The sequence below is a fragment of the Chionomys nivalis genome, chromosome 3, assembly GCF_950005125.1.
Source record: "Chionomys nivalis chromosome 3, mChiNiv1.1, whole genome shotgun sequence".
NCBI lineage: Eukaryota > Metazoa > Chordata > Mammalia > Rodentia > Cricetidae > Chionomys > Chionomys nivalis.
The window spans coordinates 126,401,317-126,418,014 of record NC_080088.1 but is presented as its reverse complement, the minus strand read 5'-3'; the positions used below and the strand labels follow the sequence as shown (position 1 = coordinate 126,418,014).

The following is a 16,698-nucleotide window of genomic DNA, read 5'->3' as shown; positions in this document are numbered from 1 at the left end:
GCTGTGACCCCTACTAAAGTGGGAGTCCACTGGGCTTTGTGGGGCAAGGAGGTCATGGGACCTGGGAGAGAATGGCTAACAGGAAGAGGCAGCTGCCCGTGCTGAAGACTTCCAGATAGTTCAGTCTGTCCATGTATTGAGGAAGGGCTCCCAAAGAAAGTCCTTCTCAGAACCTGGAATTCTAGTGTCTCTGCACCTGTCTTTCTACATGACCTCATCCTTTGATATGAGTGTGCCATGGAAGCAACTATACAGGTCCTAAGGTGTAGGAGGCATGTTTGTGTGTTGCTTTCATTGGTTGAATAAAGAGACTGCCTTGGCTTTTTTTTTTTTTTTTTTTTCTTTTCGAGACAGGGTTTCTCTGTAGCTTTGGAGCCTGTCCTGGAACTAGCTCTTGTAGACCAGGCTGGCCTTGGTGAGATCCACCTGCCTCTGCCTCCCGAGTGCTGGGATTAAAGGCGTGCGCCACCACCACCCAGTCATTCTTGAACGTCAGCTAAGAAAGGCAGCTGGCTACAGCAGAACTTTGAGCAGACTGTACTAATCAAGGTAAGTCTGTAGTTGCATTCTCCACTGAGTGGGGACCTGTTCAAAGCTAGGTGAATCCTGGCCTCACTCATTAGCTTGCCTTCCCAGTAAGGGAGAGGTCAGCTATGAGGGTGGGAACCCAGGACTGGTGAACGGCATTTTGTTCCCAGGTTGACCGGGAAGGCCTCTGCAAGCCTTTGAAGCCTGAGACGGGAGAGGAGGTGTGGCTGTGGTGGCTGGAGGTCATACCGCAGCACAGGGAATCTCCGCCTTCAGTGACAGGTGGACATTGAGGCACTTCAAGAGTAATGCAGCGGAGGTGTAGCCTACCATGGCAGAGGTGGGACTGACCGGGAAGGGCATGTGGCATCTTATTGAGGCCTTCACTCCAAGAGTACCGGGCACCCGGCGGAGATGTAACCGCCTGCAGCAGGGGTGGGTTTGGTGGGAATGCTGCACATGTGGTCTTAACTGTGGCCATGCTCTACTTAGCATATTTCACAGGCCTTGAACTGTCTGTCTGCTCATCATCGGATGCCATAGAGATCAGACATGGAAGAGGTAGAGTGAAGGAGAGGTTACCCATTTGTAGGGGGAGACAGCAGGTGACCAACAGTCAACAGGGGTGGAAAACTGTGTCAGACCTTTGTTTCATGCTTAGTTGAGGACTTCTGTGGTTTTTTTAGGCTACAGCTGTATGCCCACATGGTGTCTTTGGATGAGGGATGGAGTTCGGGAGCAGAGTCTTGGTTCTGTCTCTTGGGAGGTTGGGGGATCAGCCCTTATGTGGAGGCACTGGCGAACCAAAACAGGAAAATGTGCCTTCCTAACCAGATGGGCAGACAAACACGACAGAAAACACAAAAGAAGGAAAGAAAGGGGTTCCCAATGCTGTGCCGAAAGGACTGAAAACACACAGCATCAAAGAGCTTTGCCACCGAAATACATCATCTTGGGGGCACTGTCCAGCACCGCAGGTGAGGTGAGGGGAACAACTAGAACCTGTTTGGGTGCCAGATGTTGCTAGGTCCTAAAAGGCTCCCTCAGGGAGACGGTGAGAAAGCACAGTGTCAATGGCTACACACAGGGAGTCAGTTAAAGGCAAAAAAAAAAAAAAAACCAAACAAACAAAAAAACCAATCAAGCCGAATTAAAGGATATCCAGGTTTAATGGGATTCCTGCGCAGTTTATATTTTTTTAAAGATTATGTATACAACATTCTGCCTCGATGTATGCCCGCACGCCAGAGGAGGGCGCCAGATCTCAGTACAGATGGTAGTGAGCCACCATGTGGTTGCTGAGAATTGAACTCAGGACCTCTGGAAGAGCAGCCAGTGCTCTTTACCTCTGAGCCATCTCTCCAACAGCCCCCCCCCCATCCCCCGGGGAGCAGTTTAAATAGACTGGGGAAGTGGTCAAGATTTGGCAGCCTGCCTTGGCTCTCCTCCAGGGGAGAGGTCAAGGTTTGGCGGGCACAGGGGCGGGGCCTCCAAGCCTTATATACTCTTATTCCAGCACCCAGGCTGCATTCTGATCCTTTGATATTGCGTGGTTGCCCCTCATGGGCTAGGCACGAACAGGACCTTTGTCAATACCTGTTGCCAGGCTCTCGGGCCAACTCCAGGTTGGCTCATCTCTCAGACTTATCCTCCTACAGTTCCTTCACTTTTAATTTAAAGGAAAGGGGGTGAACCTGCTTAGCAATGGAAAAGCCTAAAAAGGCAAAGGTGGGTACCATTTGAACCTTATCTGGCACCATCATCAGATGTAAGGATGCAAGATCTTTTAACACTTTTTTGGCGCCTAAATAATGATATAGAGACTTATTATGAAAGCCTGGCCTTTAGCTTAGACTTGTTCCTAACTAGCTCTTAGAACTTAAATAACTTGCTCTGTTAATATGTTTTACCACATGGTTTTTACCCCACCCCCCTTTCTTCTTTTTTGAGACGGTATTTTTCTGTGTAACAGCCCTACCTGTCCTGGAAATAGCTCTGCAGACCAGGCTGGCTTTGAACTCTGCCTGCCTCAGCCTACCAAGTGCTGGGATTAAAGGTAGGTGCCACCACCGCTCATCTCTCTTATTATGTATAGTGTTCTGCCTGAGTGTGCCTGCAGGCCAGAAGAGGGCGCCAGATCTCATTATAGATGGTTGTGAGCCACCATGTGGATGCTGGGAATTGAATTCAGGACCTAAGGAAGAGCAACCAGTGCTCTTTTAACCACTGTGCCATCTCTCCAGCACTTTTTTTTTTTTTGGTCACATTTCTTCTGTGTCTTGCTGGTATTTCTTGCCTCTCTTCTTCCTCTTCCCAGTGTTTCTGCCTATTTTCTCCTACCTATTAGCCATTCAACCACTTATTGAACCAATCAGAAGGTGCTTTAGGCAGAGACAGATTTTAGAAAAAAATTGTTTCTACGAATACCTTGCTTAATATCCCATTTCAAATGACCTTGCTTGCTGCAATTAAAACAGCTGACATTTTGATTTCTCTTAAATCCTTTAGAAATTACTTGTCTATGCCGGGTGGTGGTAGCACACACCTTTAATCCCAGCACTTGGGAGGCAGAGACAGGCAGATCTCCGTGAGTTCGAGGCCAGCCTGGTCTACAAGAGCTATTTTCAAGACAGGTTCTAAAACTACAGGGAACCCCTGTCTCGAAAAACCAAAAAAAAAAAAAAAAAAAAAATTCCTTGTTTCTTCTCAGAGTAGCATCATGTGAGGTCCAACATCAGTATATTTCTAATCCATTCATCTATTGGCATTGATCTTGCTTTAAAGGCCTAATTACCCCCTTTGCATTCTGAATTAGCATTTTCAAAAATCAAACATTCGGGGCTGGAGAGATGGCTCAGTGGTTAAGAGCATTGCCTGCTCTTCCAAAGGTCCTGAGTTCAATTCCCAGCAACCACATGGTGGCTCACAACCATCTGTAAAGAGGTCTGGCGCCTTCTGGCCTTCAGGCATACACACAGACAGAATATTGCATAATAAATAAATAAATACTTTAAAAAAAAAACAAAAATCAAACATTCAATTAATATTTGTCTGACATCTGAATCCAATACTATTTTATTTACAGCTAGAGTCAATCTTTTTTTTTTTTTTTTTTTTTTTGGTTTTTCGAGACAGGGTTTCTCTGTGGTTTTGGAGCCTGTCCTGGAACTAGCTCTTGTAGACCAGGCTGGTCTCGAACTCACAGAGATCCGCCTGCCTCTGCCTCCCAAGTGCTGGGATTAAAGGCGTGCGCCACCACCGCCTGGCTAGACTCAATCTTTGCAAAAAAAAAAAAAAATAAGAAATCAGGGCAGGTGAATCTCTGTGAGTTCGAGACCAGCCTGGTCTACAAGAACTAGTTCCAGGACAGGCTCCAAAGCCACAGAGAAACCCTGTCTCGAAAAAAAAAAAAAAAAAAAAAAAAAGAAATCAGGGAAGGTTTCTTTTGGTCCTTGTATAATTTTTTTTTTTTAAGTGACTCAGGTCTCTTTCCTGACTCTTCAACCTTGTCCCAAGCATTTAAACTGTGAAACAACATGGTGCCAAGATGTGGTCATCAGATTCAAGCTGCCTTTGTAACCTTCAAGCAGCTGACCTTGGGAAATACCTCCAGCTCGATCTCGTTGTCCTATGAGCCAATGTTCATCACTGTAACTGAGGACAGCTCCCAATACTGCTGTGGCCAAATCTTTCCAGTCTTGGGGGATAATTCTGTTCTGAGTTGCGCATGAATGTGATAACTTCTGTGTCACACTGGATGAGATGCATACCATATGTAATGACTGCTTCCTTAATGCTCCTCAATTCTATTTGTTTAAAAATCTTTATTTATTATGTACACAACATTCTGCCTCCGTGTATGCCCGCACACCAGAGGAGGGCACCAGATCTCATTACAGATGGTTGTGAGCCACCATGTGGTTGCTGGGAATTGAACTCAGGACCTCTGGAAGAACAACCAGTGCTCTAACCTCTGAGCCATCTCTCCAGCCCCCGCTCCTCAAGTCTAATTTTTATAGAATTCCATTTAACTTCATAACCTTGGGGATGCCTATTGTCTGCTGGGTTGCAATCTCAGGGTTCATGGTGTGATCAGATATCCCACAACACCACCCAACACCGAACCCTGGAGGATGAAGGCTGGAGGTTCGGGTCCCAAAGGCACCTGTCAGAAACTTGGGAAGAGGACCTATAGTCACTCACCCTGACAGGCCAAGAGGGCCAATGGCAGCTTTGTCACATGATCCAGGTCCCTGCCAGCTCATCATGTCTGGAACTGGCTATATTTACCCACTTCCTCAAAGACCATCAAGTTTGCTCTAGATAGCTACAGGGACCAGGAGGAGTTGTCAGACAGTGCTCTATTCTGTACTGTAGTGATGGTGGTCCATCACAGTACATGCTTCCTGATGGCGCAGGTATCATGTTAGTACTGGAGAGGCTGGAGCAGGGCATTTTCAGTACAGCAAGGCCAACTTCACTAGATAGTGTCTCAAGAACTAAGGGGCTGAAGAAGTGAGTCCATGGTCAAGAGTACTACTTCTTCCTCATAAGAGCCAGAGTTCAGATCTCAGCATGCACATCAGCTTGCGCCAAACATCTGGAACCAATATGGAGGTTTTCCCTCTTCTGGTATCTATGGGTGCCTGCACACAAGTACAAAAACAGACACATGCATATACAAAGTAAAAGGCCTGGGGATATAGCCCAACAGTGGAGCATTTTCCAAGCATGTGTGAGGTCCTCTCCCTTGCATTCCATCCAAGTACCAAGCCCAAATAAAATCAAGAGCCCCCAAAGAAACCATGGGCTCCATGGCAATATCTGCTACCCAACCATACACACCTCATGTATGGTGCAAACAAGAGGTACCAGCTACAAGCTGAGGAATAAATGGTTTCTCTATAAACCTAAAACTGCTGCGGGCATGCATTCCCAGCATTGAGGAGGCTGTGGCAGGAGGATCAATTCAAAGCCAGCTTCAGCTCATAGTCTGTTACTTGGGCATCTGAGACGACTCAAAAGTGCATAAAGTCTATTAATGCCCACAGTGATGTCTTGGCATTGGTTATTCATGTGGGCAGCAGTCCCACCCCTCCATTCCTAGGCAGAGCTCTTCCTGGTCAAACCATCAAGGTCTCTACAGTCCACTTCCCCTGGAACTCTGCCTTAATGAACTTTCATTTTCACTATTGTGGTTAGCCTTTTTAGTAACATAATAGCTTATTTATATCCTGTGAAGAAAATACAGATTTTAAAGTGCAGACCAGATGTTTACTTTGCAATAAAAAGGCATCCCAGCCGGGTGGTGGTGGCGCACGCCTTTAATCCCAGCACTCGGGAGGCAGAGGCAGGCGGATCTCTGTGAGTTCGAGACCAGCCTGGTCTACAAGAGCTAGTTCCAGGACAGGCTCCAAAAAACACAGAGAAACCCTGTCTCGAAAAACCAAAAAAAAAAAAAAAAAAAAAAGCAGAACAGGCCAAGGGAACCCCAGATGGAACTGAGTGGGAGCAAACCTAGATTTCTGAGGGAAAAAAAAAAGTGGTTTGACATGGGCAAAGGAGAACTAGGCACAGTGAAGTAAGTCTGTGATCCCAACACCTGAGAGGCAGTCGCAGGGTTGGTGTCTCAGTCATCTTTGGATATATACATTTCTGAGGCTAGCCTGGGCTATGAGAGACCCTGACTCGAAATAAGAGTGGGGGAGGGGCACAAAAGATTTGAACATTTCTCCAAATAAGGCAAAGTGACCAACGGATTACATAGGATGGTCAGCTTCACTGTTGGAGAAGTGCACCTCACACCATACTTGCTATTAAGTTTAGAATCCAAATGACTGACTCAAGGGAAGCCAGGTGTGACGGAGTGCATACTCCCAAGTCTGATCTGAGGCAAGGGAGGGTCATCTGAGCCTGGGAATTTAATACTCTGTCTTTCAAAAAGGGGGAAGGTGAATATCCAAGTTTCTTCTGCCAGAAGGAAGGCAGACGCTATCCCTCTATAAGCATCAAACACGAGCCTCACATAATGTGAAACCTCCAAACTGGTACATCTCCAAAGACCAAAAGCTACAGAATTGACCCGCCTTCTCCGGATCCTCTCCTAGCCCAGTGTGAACTGTTTTTTCCTGGGATATACAATGAATTTCCCCCAATTATTTCTGGATCAAGGTGGGGTTTGGTCCCAAAGCTGAGTAAGCCACCATTGGCACCATGAAGCCCTACAGGACAAAAGCAGTCTGCACAGACAGATCCAAAGGCAGGATCAGGACAGTGGCACGCCAGGTAACAGTAATGCCACATTAACAATTCCATATTTTATTTTCTTAAACTGATACGACACAGTGAAACGCAAAAGGGGTGGATTCACACAAATCATCTTAAACTGACAGGAGCTGAGCACTGCTTTGGAGAGCAGGTTTGGCTCACACCACACACAGCCAGCCACACACATACACAACCACCCAGGAGCCATTAGGAACCAGGTGGTAGGTAAGGATCCCTGCACCAGCCTCCCTGGTGGCTCTGGATTCCAGTTGGCCACAAAACAATAAATACATGTTACATGCAAGGGAGGTCATGGGGTGACTAGGGAGGAGGCTAGTCTTAGAGATCTGCTTTCTTGTATGTTCAAGCACAGTGGCAATATTTCAAGTATTGCAAAAACAAAACAAACAAAACCTAACCAAAAAAAAAAAAGTGTTGGTGTGTGTCCTATAACTCTGAATGCTGTTGGGGGACAGCAACCCCACATCTGCCTTGTGGACACTCAGATACTTTCAAGTACACATGGACAGAGCAGTGACAAAGGACTAGCAAACTAGGAGGGCTGGGAAGGTATTAGCTTATGTCCACCTTGGAGTCTGGAAGACAAGCTTCAGCACAGACCCTGAAGGCCATCAAGCACAGGAGCTAGACTGACGGAAAAGCTCCATGGGGGACAGTTTTGCATACGTTATTTTTCACCCACACCTGCCTACTGCAGGGGGAGGACGGCATCTGGGCACTGCCCTCTCTGCCATCTTACAGGGCAAGTTGATAGAGATAGCCAGCCACACACTCACACACCATATCAGGCAGCCTCTTCGCACCCTCAGCCACACAGCTGGTGCTATCCTCTCCATTGGAAACATCCAGAGCAATGCTCTGTCTTCCCCACCCCCACCCCGCCAGTTCTTAAACATCCAAACTTTCCTTTTTTAAAGAAAAACTGGATTTGGGATTGCGGGCAATACATTTTAGGAGTAAAGTGTGGAAGTTCTGAGTTTATAAAGCATGGTGCTTCACAATGACTGTCCCTAATGAACATTTAAAGAGGAGGACTGTTTCTCCCCTAGGAGGCAAGCCTGTGTTTCCCTCCAAAGACCAGACACAGGTGGAGGTGCACACTGGGCTATTTATACACGTAGACATGGTCTGCATCTGTACAGCATCTTGGAGAGCAAGAGCCAGGAACAGGAGGCGGGTTCCTAGTTCAGACTTGAACTGCTGGCTGAAGTTCTCCAGTCTCTGTCTGCATAAAGTGCTCTGGTGACTTACAAAGCTGGGTGGGTAGCCTCAGAGGGAGAGGTTCCTAGAGAGATCAGGAGGCCAAAAGGCCACACCCTTTTTTCCTGGATGAACAATGGGGTAAGTGAGCTGTGAGAAAAAGCTCGCTTTGGCTTAGAGTCAGCAACAGTCTCAAGGCCTTGCCTGTCCACAGGGCGGCCCTGGGCTCTGCAGGTGGCAGGTGCCCACACTCACCAGCCTACCACCTCTCAGTGCCACACCTGGCTGCCAAGAGAGCCAGCTAGGAAGGATATGTTCAGAAACTCCTGTCCTGGTGGGCAAGGAAGCTGTCACTGGCACTTTGACATCCACCTACTAGCAGAGACTAGCAGCCTAGGAATAGGAAGCAAGAATTGCACCAGTCTGCACAGGTCCACCATGCAGCATCCCTGCTGGAGTTGGCTGGCAGCAGTCTCAGCACCATCAGATCAGTGTCAAGAAGGACAGTCTGCCAGGTCTCAAACCCTTTCCTGCAGGATGGCAGAGGCGACTAGCTCCAAGGGCACAGCAGGCTGGTAGCAGGCAGTCAGGCACAGATGCCACTCAGCAAGGCCGAGAGTCTCCGCTCAATGCACAACTTGCCTGTGGAAGAGAGAACATGATATGGTGAGGCCACACCTACTACCCCACACAGGCTGCCAGGAAAAGGCACTCACACTTGGCAATGTTCTCAATGTCCGTCTGGTCCGTGAGTGTGTGCTGTAGCCCCTCCAACAGTAGCAGGGCTTTGTGATAGCGTGGTACACAGCCCTCTCGGTGCTGGAACATCTCATCCAAGGCAGCAGATTGCACCTGTAGACAAAGGCAGAGCTGGGAAGGGCCAGGGCAAGGCAGGAGTGGCCTGAATGCTCAGCACACCGCACACTGTGGATTGGCCCAAGTTCATTTAGAGTGAGCATAAGAGGATGGCTAATTATTAGGTGGTGGTGGTGGTGCATGCCTTTAATCCTAGCACTCGGGAAGTAGAGGTAGGCAGATCTGAGTTCAAAGTCAGCCTGGTCTACAGAGCGAGTTCAAGGACAGCCAGGGCTACACAGAGAATACCTGTTTAAAAAAAGAATGACAGCCGGGCGGTGGTGGCGCACGCCTTTAATCCCAGCACTCGGGAGGCAGAGGCAGGCGGATCTCTGTGAGTTCGAGACCAGCCTGGTCTACAAGAGCTAGTTCCAGGACAGGCTCCAAAACCACAGAGAAACCCTGTCTCGAAAAACCAAAAAAAAAATAATAAAAAAATAAATAAAAAAAGAATGACTAATAATGTCCCGGGGATAGCTAATGTATTAAATGTTCACAGAGCCAGGTGGCCTGCCTGCATTGTGGCCACTGTGCTATCGGCTTGGGCTGGATACAGCAATCAAACCCTACCCCAGGACACTCAGGGTGGCACTGTCAGCAGTGTGCAGAGCACTCACTCAGTGTCATTCCATGAGGTCACCGTCACCTGAGAAAAGAGTATGGATAAGGAAACCAACTTATACTTAGTTCCTCCCTTTGGCAGGGGTGTCCCTCATACCTGAGGAATATGTGAATAATCTCAAAGCAGAGTCCCTGCCTCAACAGTGTGGTCGTCACCCAGAGGTCTTTCATGTTAGCTGAGAAACGGATTCTCAGAGAAAACAGGTAGGGATGCTTCCTGAATTGAAAAGCTACACAGTGGACAGGTGAAGTCATTATGGGAAGCCCCTGCTGCTTGCTAGAGCATCACCTAACGTCGGAGACCTCTAGCACCTGAGCACACTAGGAACAAAATCCCAAGCTCCACCAGACAAAGCACACAGACCGCCCATACCATCTGTACAGCGTGGCTGAGGATAAGCCGTTCAGCAGTGACACCATGGATCCCATCCAGCAGCCGTTGTTTGTCCAAAAAGAAACGCTGAAGCCGCAAACTGAGGCCCTGACAGGACACCACGCTGGCCTTATATAGCTCGTTTAGTCTGCGTACAACTAGGGTAGAAGTGTCAGTCATTTCAGGCTTCTAGGAGCAGAGGACCCCCATAGAGAGTTGGAAAGCATGTGTGTAAAGAAGTATGTTCCGCTTGAACAGGAGCTGCAGCCTCCAGCTTTCCCCAGAGCCCTATGTAGCAAGATCAACATCAGTTCCAAGTAGCTCTGCCTGGGTAAACCCATGGACTTACTCTGTGCTCTGAGCATGAGGCCAGGTCCTGTGTACCCACTCTACCAACTGCCCCTGGCATGGCCTATCCCTACCCAAGTGGCCTGAACTCTCCTCTCTCAGGCTGGCTTGCTCACTCTTACCCCAGCACCACATCCCTGAACCCACATCCTTACCCTGCTTCACAGTAGATGAAAGGCAGAGCTTGCCAGCTCGGATCTGGCCAATGGCAGTCTGTAGGCCCGAGGACAGAAGCTCAGCCACCTTCAAGTACAGTACCAGCTGTTCTGCAAAGCTAGAGGTCAACAAACAGGTCAGAGGCAAGTCAGGGCCAGCAATGTCCAGGAACTGCCTTCTCAGTCCCCAGGCAACACCTACCCCCACTCGCGGCTCAACTGACTGATCTGGTCGGCCACCACACTTTCCTGTAGCTGGTACTCAGGGCCCCCGGGCACCTCGCTGGCACTACCCTTCAGGGCTGCAATCTCCAGAACTTGCTGTGCAAATGCAAGTGTGAAGCGCAGACTGTGCAGGGTCTCCGTGTGCTCTTGCTGAGGAAGCAATAAAGGTCAGAGCCTGGGGCACACAGGTGTGTGTAGAGGGCTGAAAGGCTGATCTGCCAAAGAGGCACCCCTCTCCCAAGTATTAATCAGGTAAGTCAGAAGGGAGCACCCATGCTTGTCACCTCCCCACAAGCCTCACCTCCATGAGGGTCTCTTCTGGGAGGTCAGGAGCCTCAAAGGTCACAGCTCCCTCCAAGTTGGCAGCAAGTGGGTCAGCAAGGCTACAGCAGTGGCCTGGGGCAGAAAGCTCAGGGGCCTCACCACAGGCCCCAGGTACTAAGTGGCGGGCAGAGGAAGAGCCGGCAGAGCCCAGGGAGCTGGAAGAGCCCACTGTAGGTAGATGGCTGGTAAGGGACAGGCAGCATGCCTGCTTCTCACCCTGCCATCTCTGGCCCTCTGAACTCCCTCTCTCAGTTCACATTCCTCCTCATCCTGATGTTTTCATAGGGAATACAAGTCAAAGGTGCCAGCACCCGGAGCTCCGTCTTGGAGTGCTTTAGCTTCCAATACTTAAACACAAATTAGTTCAGAGAAAGCGGTGAAGCCATGCGCAAAACTGGGTGGTAGAGGTAAAGGCAACCACTGCCATCATTGTGAAGTGGCAGGATCCTCATGAATCTATTATTTAGTCAGGGTTCCCAACCAACATAGGTTGGGCTTTCAGGGCAACCAGCATCTTAAATACCACTCCTGCTCCATGCATATGCTGGGAATGCCACAGATCTTACATAAATGGACCATTAGGATTATGCTACAGAACACTGCATTCAAGAATTCCCATTCCAAGCTGGGCGGTGGTGGCGCACGCCTTTAATCTTGGGAGGCAGAGGCAGGCGGATCTCTGGGAGTTGAGACCAGCCTGGTCTACAAGAGCTAGTTCCAGGACAGGAACCAAAAGCTACAGAGAAACCCTGTCTCGAAAAACCAAAAAGAAAAAAAAAGAATTCCCATTCCAAGGTTCTGCTCTTACTTGGCATATCCCTCACCTGAGAACATTCTAGTGCGGGTGCCCTGGGGCGGTGTGGTACCACTGGGTGGGGAGCCCACAGTGAACACCACAGGTGCTGGACTGCTGGCCCCTCCAGCACGGGCTCCTGGATGCAGGGTCCCTCCAAAACCAGCAGAGGGAGCTAAGGAAGAAGGCAGGTTCAGAGATCAGGCCTGTGTCAGACTCCCACAATACCCCCACAGATCCCTCACATACCAATCTCCATAGGTTTCTCCTGCAAGCTATCAGTGCTGCCTGAATCAGAGGCCTGTGTCCCAAATGCAGCCTTAAGCAGCAGATCCGTAAGACGGCTGGTGCTGAAGGACCTGAGGTGGTAGGAATGGGGAAGCAGTATGTGTAGCGAGGGCCTCTAGGCCCAGCAGCTAGGGTCCTATTTCTGCACACAATCGTACCTCAGGCCAGGCATAAGGAGCTGTAAGTTCTCTAACCCACTTCATCTTTCAAACAAGGAAAACAGGCTGGACTGCAAGGGCCCACCACGAATTCCCAACATCTGCCTCATTGGGCAGCCAGCGTACAAAGATAATTTTGGTCAGAAACGGTAGGGAGGACAGCTCCTGAGCACAGTCCATCTACCCCACTTACCGGCCAAAAGGGCCCCTGGTGTCTTCAGCAGGCCGCAGGCCAGAACCCAGCTGCTGACCCTGAAAAGGACTCGCCTCTGAGAGATCAGGCAGTGTGCGGTTCCGAGGGGGCGTCATTACTACACCCTGCCGAGCCAACAGGGTCAGCAAATTCTGAGAGCTGGGAGCTTTGGGGAAGTCAAATGAGGGCCCAGCCTAGGAGGGAAGGACAGCACTGAGAAGGTCCACCGGACTGCCAGACCTCAGAACCCATAGCCCAACATGGGCCCACTGAGGAAATCTGTCCCTCCAGAACAAGCACTGAGGATATATGTACAGGCTTACAACACAAGGTAGCAGCTGCTGTGTGGGGCTCCCTTTTCCAGAAGGAAAGCTAAGACAAAGAGACAGAACTACACAATCTCTCTAAGTGACAAACTAGCCTTGTGACACTTTTTGAAATGGAGTCTTACCAAACAGTCCATGGTAGCCTCAACATTCAGATCCTCCCTCCAAAGCTAGGCTTACAGGTATATGCCTAGTCTGAGATTTCTTTCCTATACTCAAATCAAGCCTACTCATCTTAGTAAAACACCTTTTGGTGCCACACTATCATAGTCACGGCATAGCAGAGAGACACAGGGCGCAAGGTTTCTTCCCTATCAGGGAAGTTAGCGGTCCCCATTCTGTGACAAGCCATCCCCTCCAAGAATCAGTTCCTCTAATTTTCCTTCCCTAAGCCCCTGCTAGGGAAACCCAACAGGTAGCCAAGACACAGAGACCAGGTCCTAAGACACAGAGACAGACCAGGTCCTAAGACACAGAGACCAGGTCCTAAGACACAGAGACCAGGTCCTAAGACACAGAGACCAGGTCCTTTCCCACCCCGTTTCCTCCACCAGAGCTCCGTCCCTCCTAGAAGTCAGCCCAGCAAGCTATTACCTTGGTGGGAGAGCCTAGGATGGGGGGCAGGGGACTCCGCTGTAGGAAGTCAGGCAGCTTAGGTGAGCCACGCAGTGGCCGGCAAGACTGTAGCCCTGGGCATGGCTGGGGTGCGCTGGCTTGGGGTGGGCTGAAGGTGGCTCCCAGAGGGTCTGTTGGGGGTTTGGGGAGCTTGGGGCGCACAACATGGAAGTCAGACAGGTTGGGGGCACTGTGCAGACGGCAACCCAGCCCAGCGGTCCGTGAGGAGTGCTCAGGCACAGAGGAGCCTGAGGACAGGAACAGGGACAGGACAGGCTGCATTACTACCCTAGATCCCTCAACCAGGCACACTGGAAAATGTCAAACAAAGCACTGCCCCACTCTAGGTATCTGTGACCACCATTCTGGACACCTCACTCCATGAACACAACACCCTCACAGCTACCTCAGGAAGTCTCCATGAAGCAGAGGCACAGAAGGGCTTAGCAATCTGTCCAAAGCCACACAGCTGTAGAGTACAAGGAATTGAGTGGCAGGAGGCATCCTCTGTGATCCAAAGGTTGATTTCACTGTATTTCCTACTTTCTCCCTAACAGCAAGAGTCTCAACAACAGGAAGAGACCCCAAACAAGGTCAGCTAACCTTCATGCCTGCTCTATAGATGCTCAGGCCATGGGCTGTGCCCACACCTACCTGGTCGTGGTGACCTGCCAGCTCGCATATCAGCTCCTTGTGGAGAGGGCACTCTGCTCCAGCCGGGCCGCTCAGGGATGGTTCCCACTAGTAAGAAAAGGGTAGCTAGATTAGACCACAGCAAATAGAGGGGGTCATCAAACTCACCCCATCCACTCACAGAGTTTTCATCCCCCATATAAACTTACCTTGGGGAGAGGGTGTGTAGGGACGGCTACCTCCTAGTGATGGCTTCCTGGCCAGCATGGCTCCATCAGTGTGGGAGGGGGGTGATGGGCTGGCCCGAGCAAAGCCCAAGGGGCTAGTGCTACCTGATCTTCGGATGGCAGAGGACCTGCACAGAGCCAGGGCACATAAGGTCTAATTGACATCACTGAGGGCCCCCTGATGTCACTCAGCTTTTCCTTGGCTAGTCTGGCTTACAGGTACTGTAACTGCTAACCCAAGCTGCCTTCTATAGTTTACATGAAACACTCATTCAACCCCTAACATTTACTTTAGTCTACCAAACACAGCTTGCCAACAAGATGGGTTTGAGGAGCTTAGACGTCCCCAGCAGTTACAAGAATTCTACAAACTCCATGACAGCACACAGGACAACTGTGGCATGACTCTCACTAAAGTCAGGGATACTAACCGGGCTGTCTGGTGCTGAGTGGGTGATTGTAAATTCTGCTCGATGCGCTGGTAGTTGTGCACCTGAGTGGGGACAGGAATGGGGACCGAGGCTCCATACCTGTTGCTGGAGAAGGGGCCAGGCCGGCTGTGGAGAGAGAGTAACCACTGTAGACAGCACTGGGAAGAGGCTCAGGCCCTGAGACATTTGGGCTGAGAGGTCTCATCCTTGCCCAAGTCTGAAGAGTTGGGTTTCACACTGTACCCACCCAACACTGCCTGTGTGACTCCCACATGTGTTGCCTATACCCTAATCTAGGGAAGGTCCTGTAGGCAGTATTCTCAGTTGAGTTCCCTCACTAATCCAGCCACATATCAACAGCCCTTCAGTGGGACATGCACATTGCCATGTCTGGCCAATTCTGATCGAATTCAGGACCTTTAGACACAACAGATTTTGCCAAGAAAGATGGCCATGATGCTGAGGATCACTGGCACCCATCTATGCTTACCCAGAAGGGCTGGGAGAGCTGCCGCAGGTCGGAGAGGGAGATGGGGTGCGGCCACGGCTCTCTAGGCCAGCAGAGGCCACCAGCGAGCTCCTGGTGGCAGAAAGGACAGACTGCTTTAGACTGATGCATCAAGATCCTAAACTCCCCCACCAGGCTTCTCTAAGTGAGCCCAGCAGCCTTAGTTCTTCCCAAATGGCCTATTCCATGCCAAGACTGGCTACCGGGCAGAGGTCAGGAGAGGCTGACTCACCCACTACACAGCAGGCTATCAGGTGGGGGCTTGGTACTAGCTGCCTCGGCTACTAGGTCACCTGTGGAAGAAGAAAGCATCTGACCAAGGTGTCCCCTGTCTCTTGGACTCTCCTGACCCTCTGGCTCTTGGTGCCCTGCTCAATGTCCCCTTTCTCCCAAGAGAGTGCAGTCTGAGCAGTGCAGTTACTTGCTAATACAGTGGCTTTGTGGGGTCCCAGTGTGAAGCCAGTCTACTCCAAAGCAAAGACACTGAGGTGGCAACCCTTCGAGAACCACCTTTGTATTGTGTGTGTGTGTGTGTGTGTGTGTATATATATATATGTGTGTGTATATGTGTGTGTGTGTGTGTGTGTGTGTATATATCCATGTCCCCCCCCCCACTTTTTAATACTCTGGAACCTGGGCATAGGGCTCTCCAGACACACCTGTGGTGATAACATCCTCCCTAGCAAGCTCAGGGCTCTAGAAACCCATTCCAACTGCCCATAAGGAGTCAGGCTAAAGCCTGTGCCCACACGCATGTGCATGTATCCAGTTGTCTGACACACCTTTATACTCCAACAAATACTGTGAGGCTGCCTGCCTATGTACTGGTACCTGACCTGGAAACTGGGCTGGGACCATGACAAAGTCGTCTGTGTCACAGGAGTCTTTGCTGCTGCCACCAGAGTCCCGGGAGCCCTGCAGAAAGCCAGCAGCATCCGCTGGGGAAGTAAGGGTCTTCTGCAGCTGTGGCATCTCCCCCAGGGACTGCAGGACAGAGCAGGGTTGGTGAACTGAGTCCAAAGGCAATCAACCTCCCCAAGAATGGTGCAGGTCACAGTGGATCTCAGGCCCATAGTGCTAAGCAAAGGGAGCTGGGCTTGGACACTGCAGTACAGCACAGCTCTTTCTTTTTTTACAATTTATTTATTACATAAGACAGTGTTCTGCTTGCATGTATGCTTGCAGGTCAGAAGAGGGCACCAGATCTGTTTATGATGGTAGTGGGCCACCATATGTTTGCTGGGAATTTAATAAAGAACCTCTAGAAAAGCTGCAGCCTGTGCTCTTAACCTCTGAGCCATCTCTCCAGTCCTCTCTTTCAAACATTAAAGACAAGCTTTAGGATGAGTGTCATATGGCTTGGGAGCCCGCAGCTCCTACACATTCATGAAGACTCTACCTCTGGGACAGTGTTCACCATCCATCCCTCTTCACCCCACCTCTCCATTTCTGTACAGTAATAAACCAGGGGACCACAGACGTACTGTCCCTGTGAGGAAGCTGCCACTGCAAACCAGCACCAAGCAGGCACCATGTGGACACACCTCTAGACTCTCAGGGCAGGTGGCAATGCTTGGAACAGCTGTAGGTACTCATGGAATGAGTACCC

General features: G+C 50.0%; 1 protein-coding gene across 1 annotated transcript in view; it reads right to left on the bottom strand.

The window, feature by feature from the left end:
- Positions 1 to 6,003: 6,003 nt before the first annotated feature.
- The window catches only part of Ulk1 (unc-51 like autophagy activating kinase 1), a 28,459-nt gene continuing 17,764 nt past the window's right edge, over positions 6,004 to 16,698 (bottom strand). The window contains exons 13-28 of the mRNA XM_057764256.1: positions 15,926 to 16,073; positions 15,322 to 15,382; positions 15,072 to 15,161; positions 14,582 to 14,707; positions 14,133 to 14,278; positions 13,945 to 14,031; positions 13,270 to 13,538; positions 12,350 to 12,543; positions 11,960 to 12,069; positions 11,742 to 11,885; positions 10,895 to 11,085; positions 10,571 to 10,743; positions 10,369 to 10,487; positions 9,866 to 10,023; positions 8,733 to 8,868; positions 6,004 to 8,658 (exon numbers count right to left, since the gene is read on the bottom strand). Coding sequence (XP_057620239.1) covers positions 8,603 to 8,658; positions 8,733 to 8,868; positions 9,866 to 10,023; positions 10,369 to 10,487; positions 10,571 to 10,743; positions 10,895 to 11,085; positions 11,742 to 11,885; positions 11,960 to 12,069; positions 12,350 to 12,543; positions 13,270 to 13,538; positions 13,945 to 14,031; positions 14,133 to 14,278; positions 14,582 to 14,707; positions 15,072 to 15,161; positions 15,322 to 15,382; positions 15,926 to 16,073 — 2,208 coding nt within the window. The 3' untranslated portion in view covers positions 6,004 to 8,602. The remainder of the gene's footprint in view (positions 8,659 to 8,732; positions 8,869 to 9,865; positions 10,024 to 10,368; positions 10,488 to 10,570; positions 10,744 to 10,894; positions 11,086 to 11,741; positions 11,886 to 11,959; positions 12,070 to 12,349; positions 12,544 to 13,269; positions 13,539 to 13,944; positions 14,032 to 14,132; positions 14,279 to 14,581; positions 14,708 to 15,071; positions 15,162 to 15,321; positions 15,383 to 15,925; positions 16,074 to 16,698) is intronic.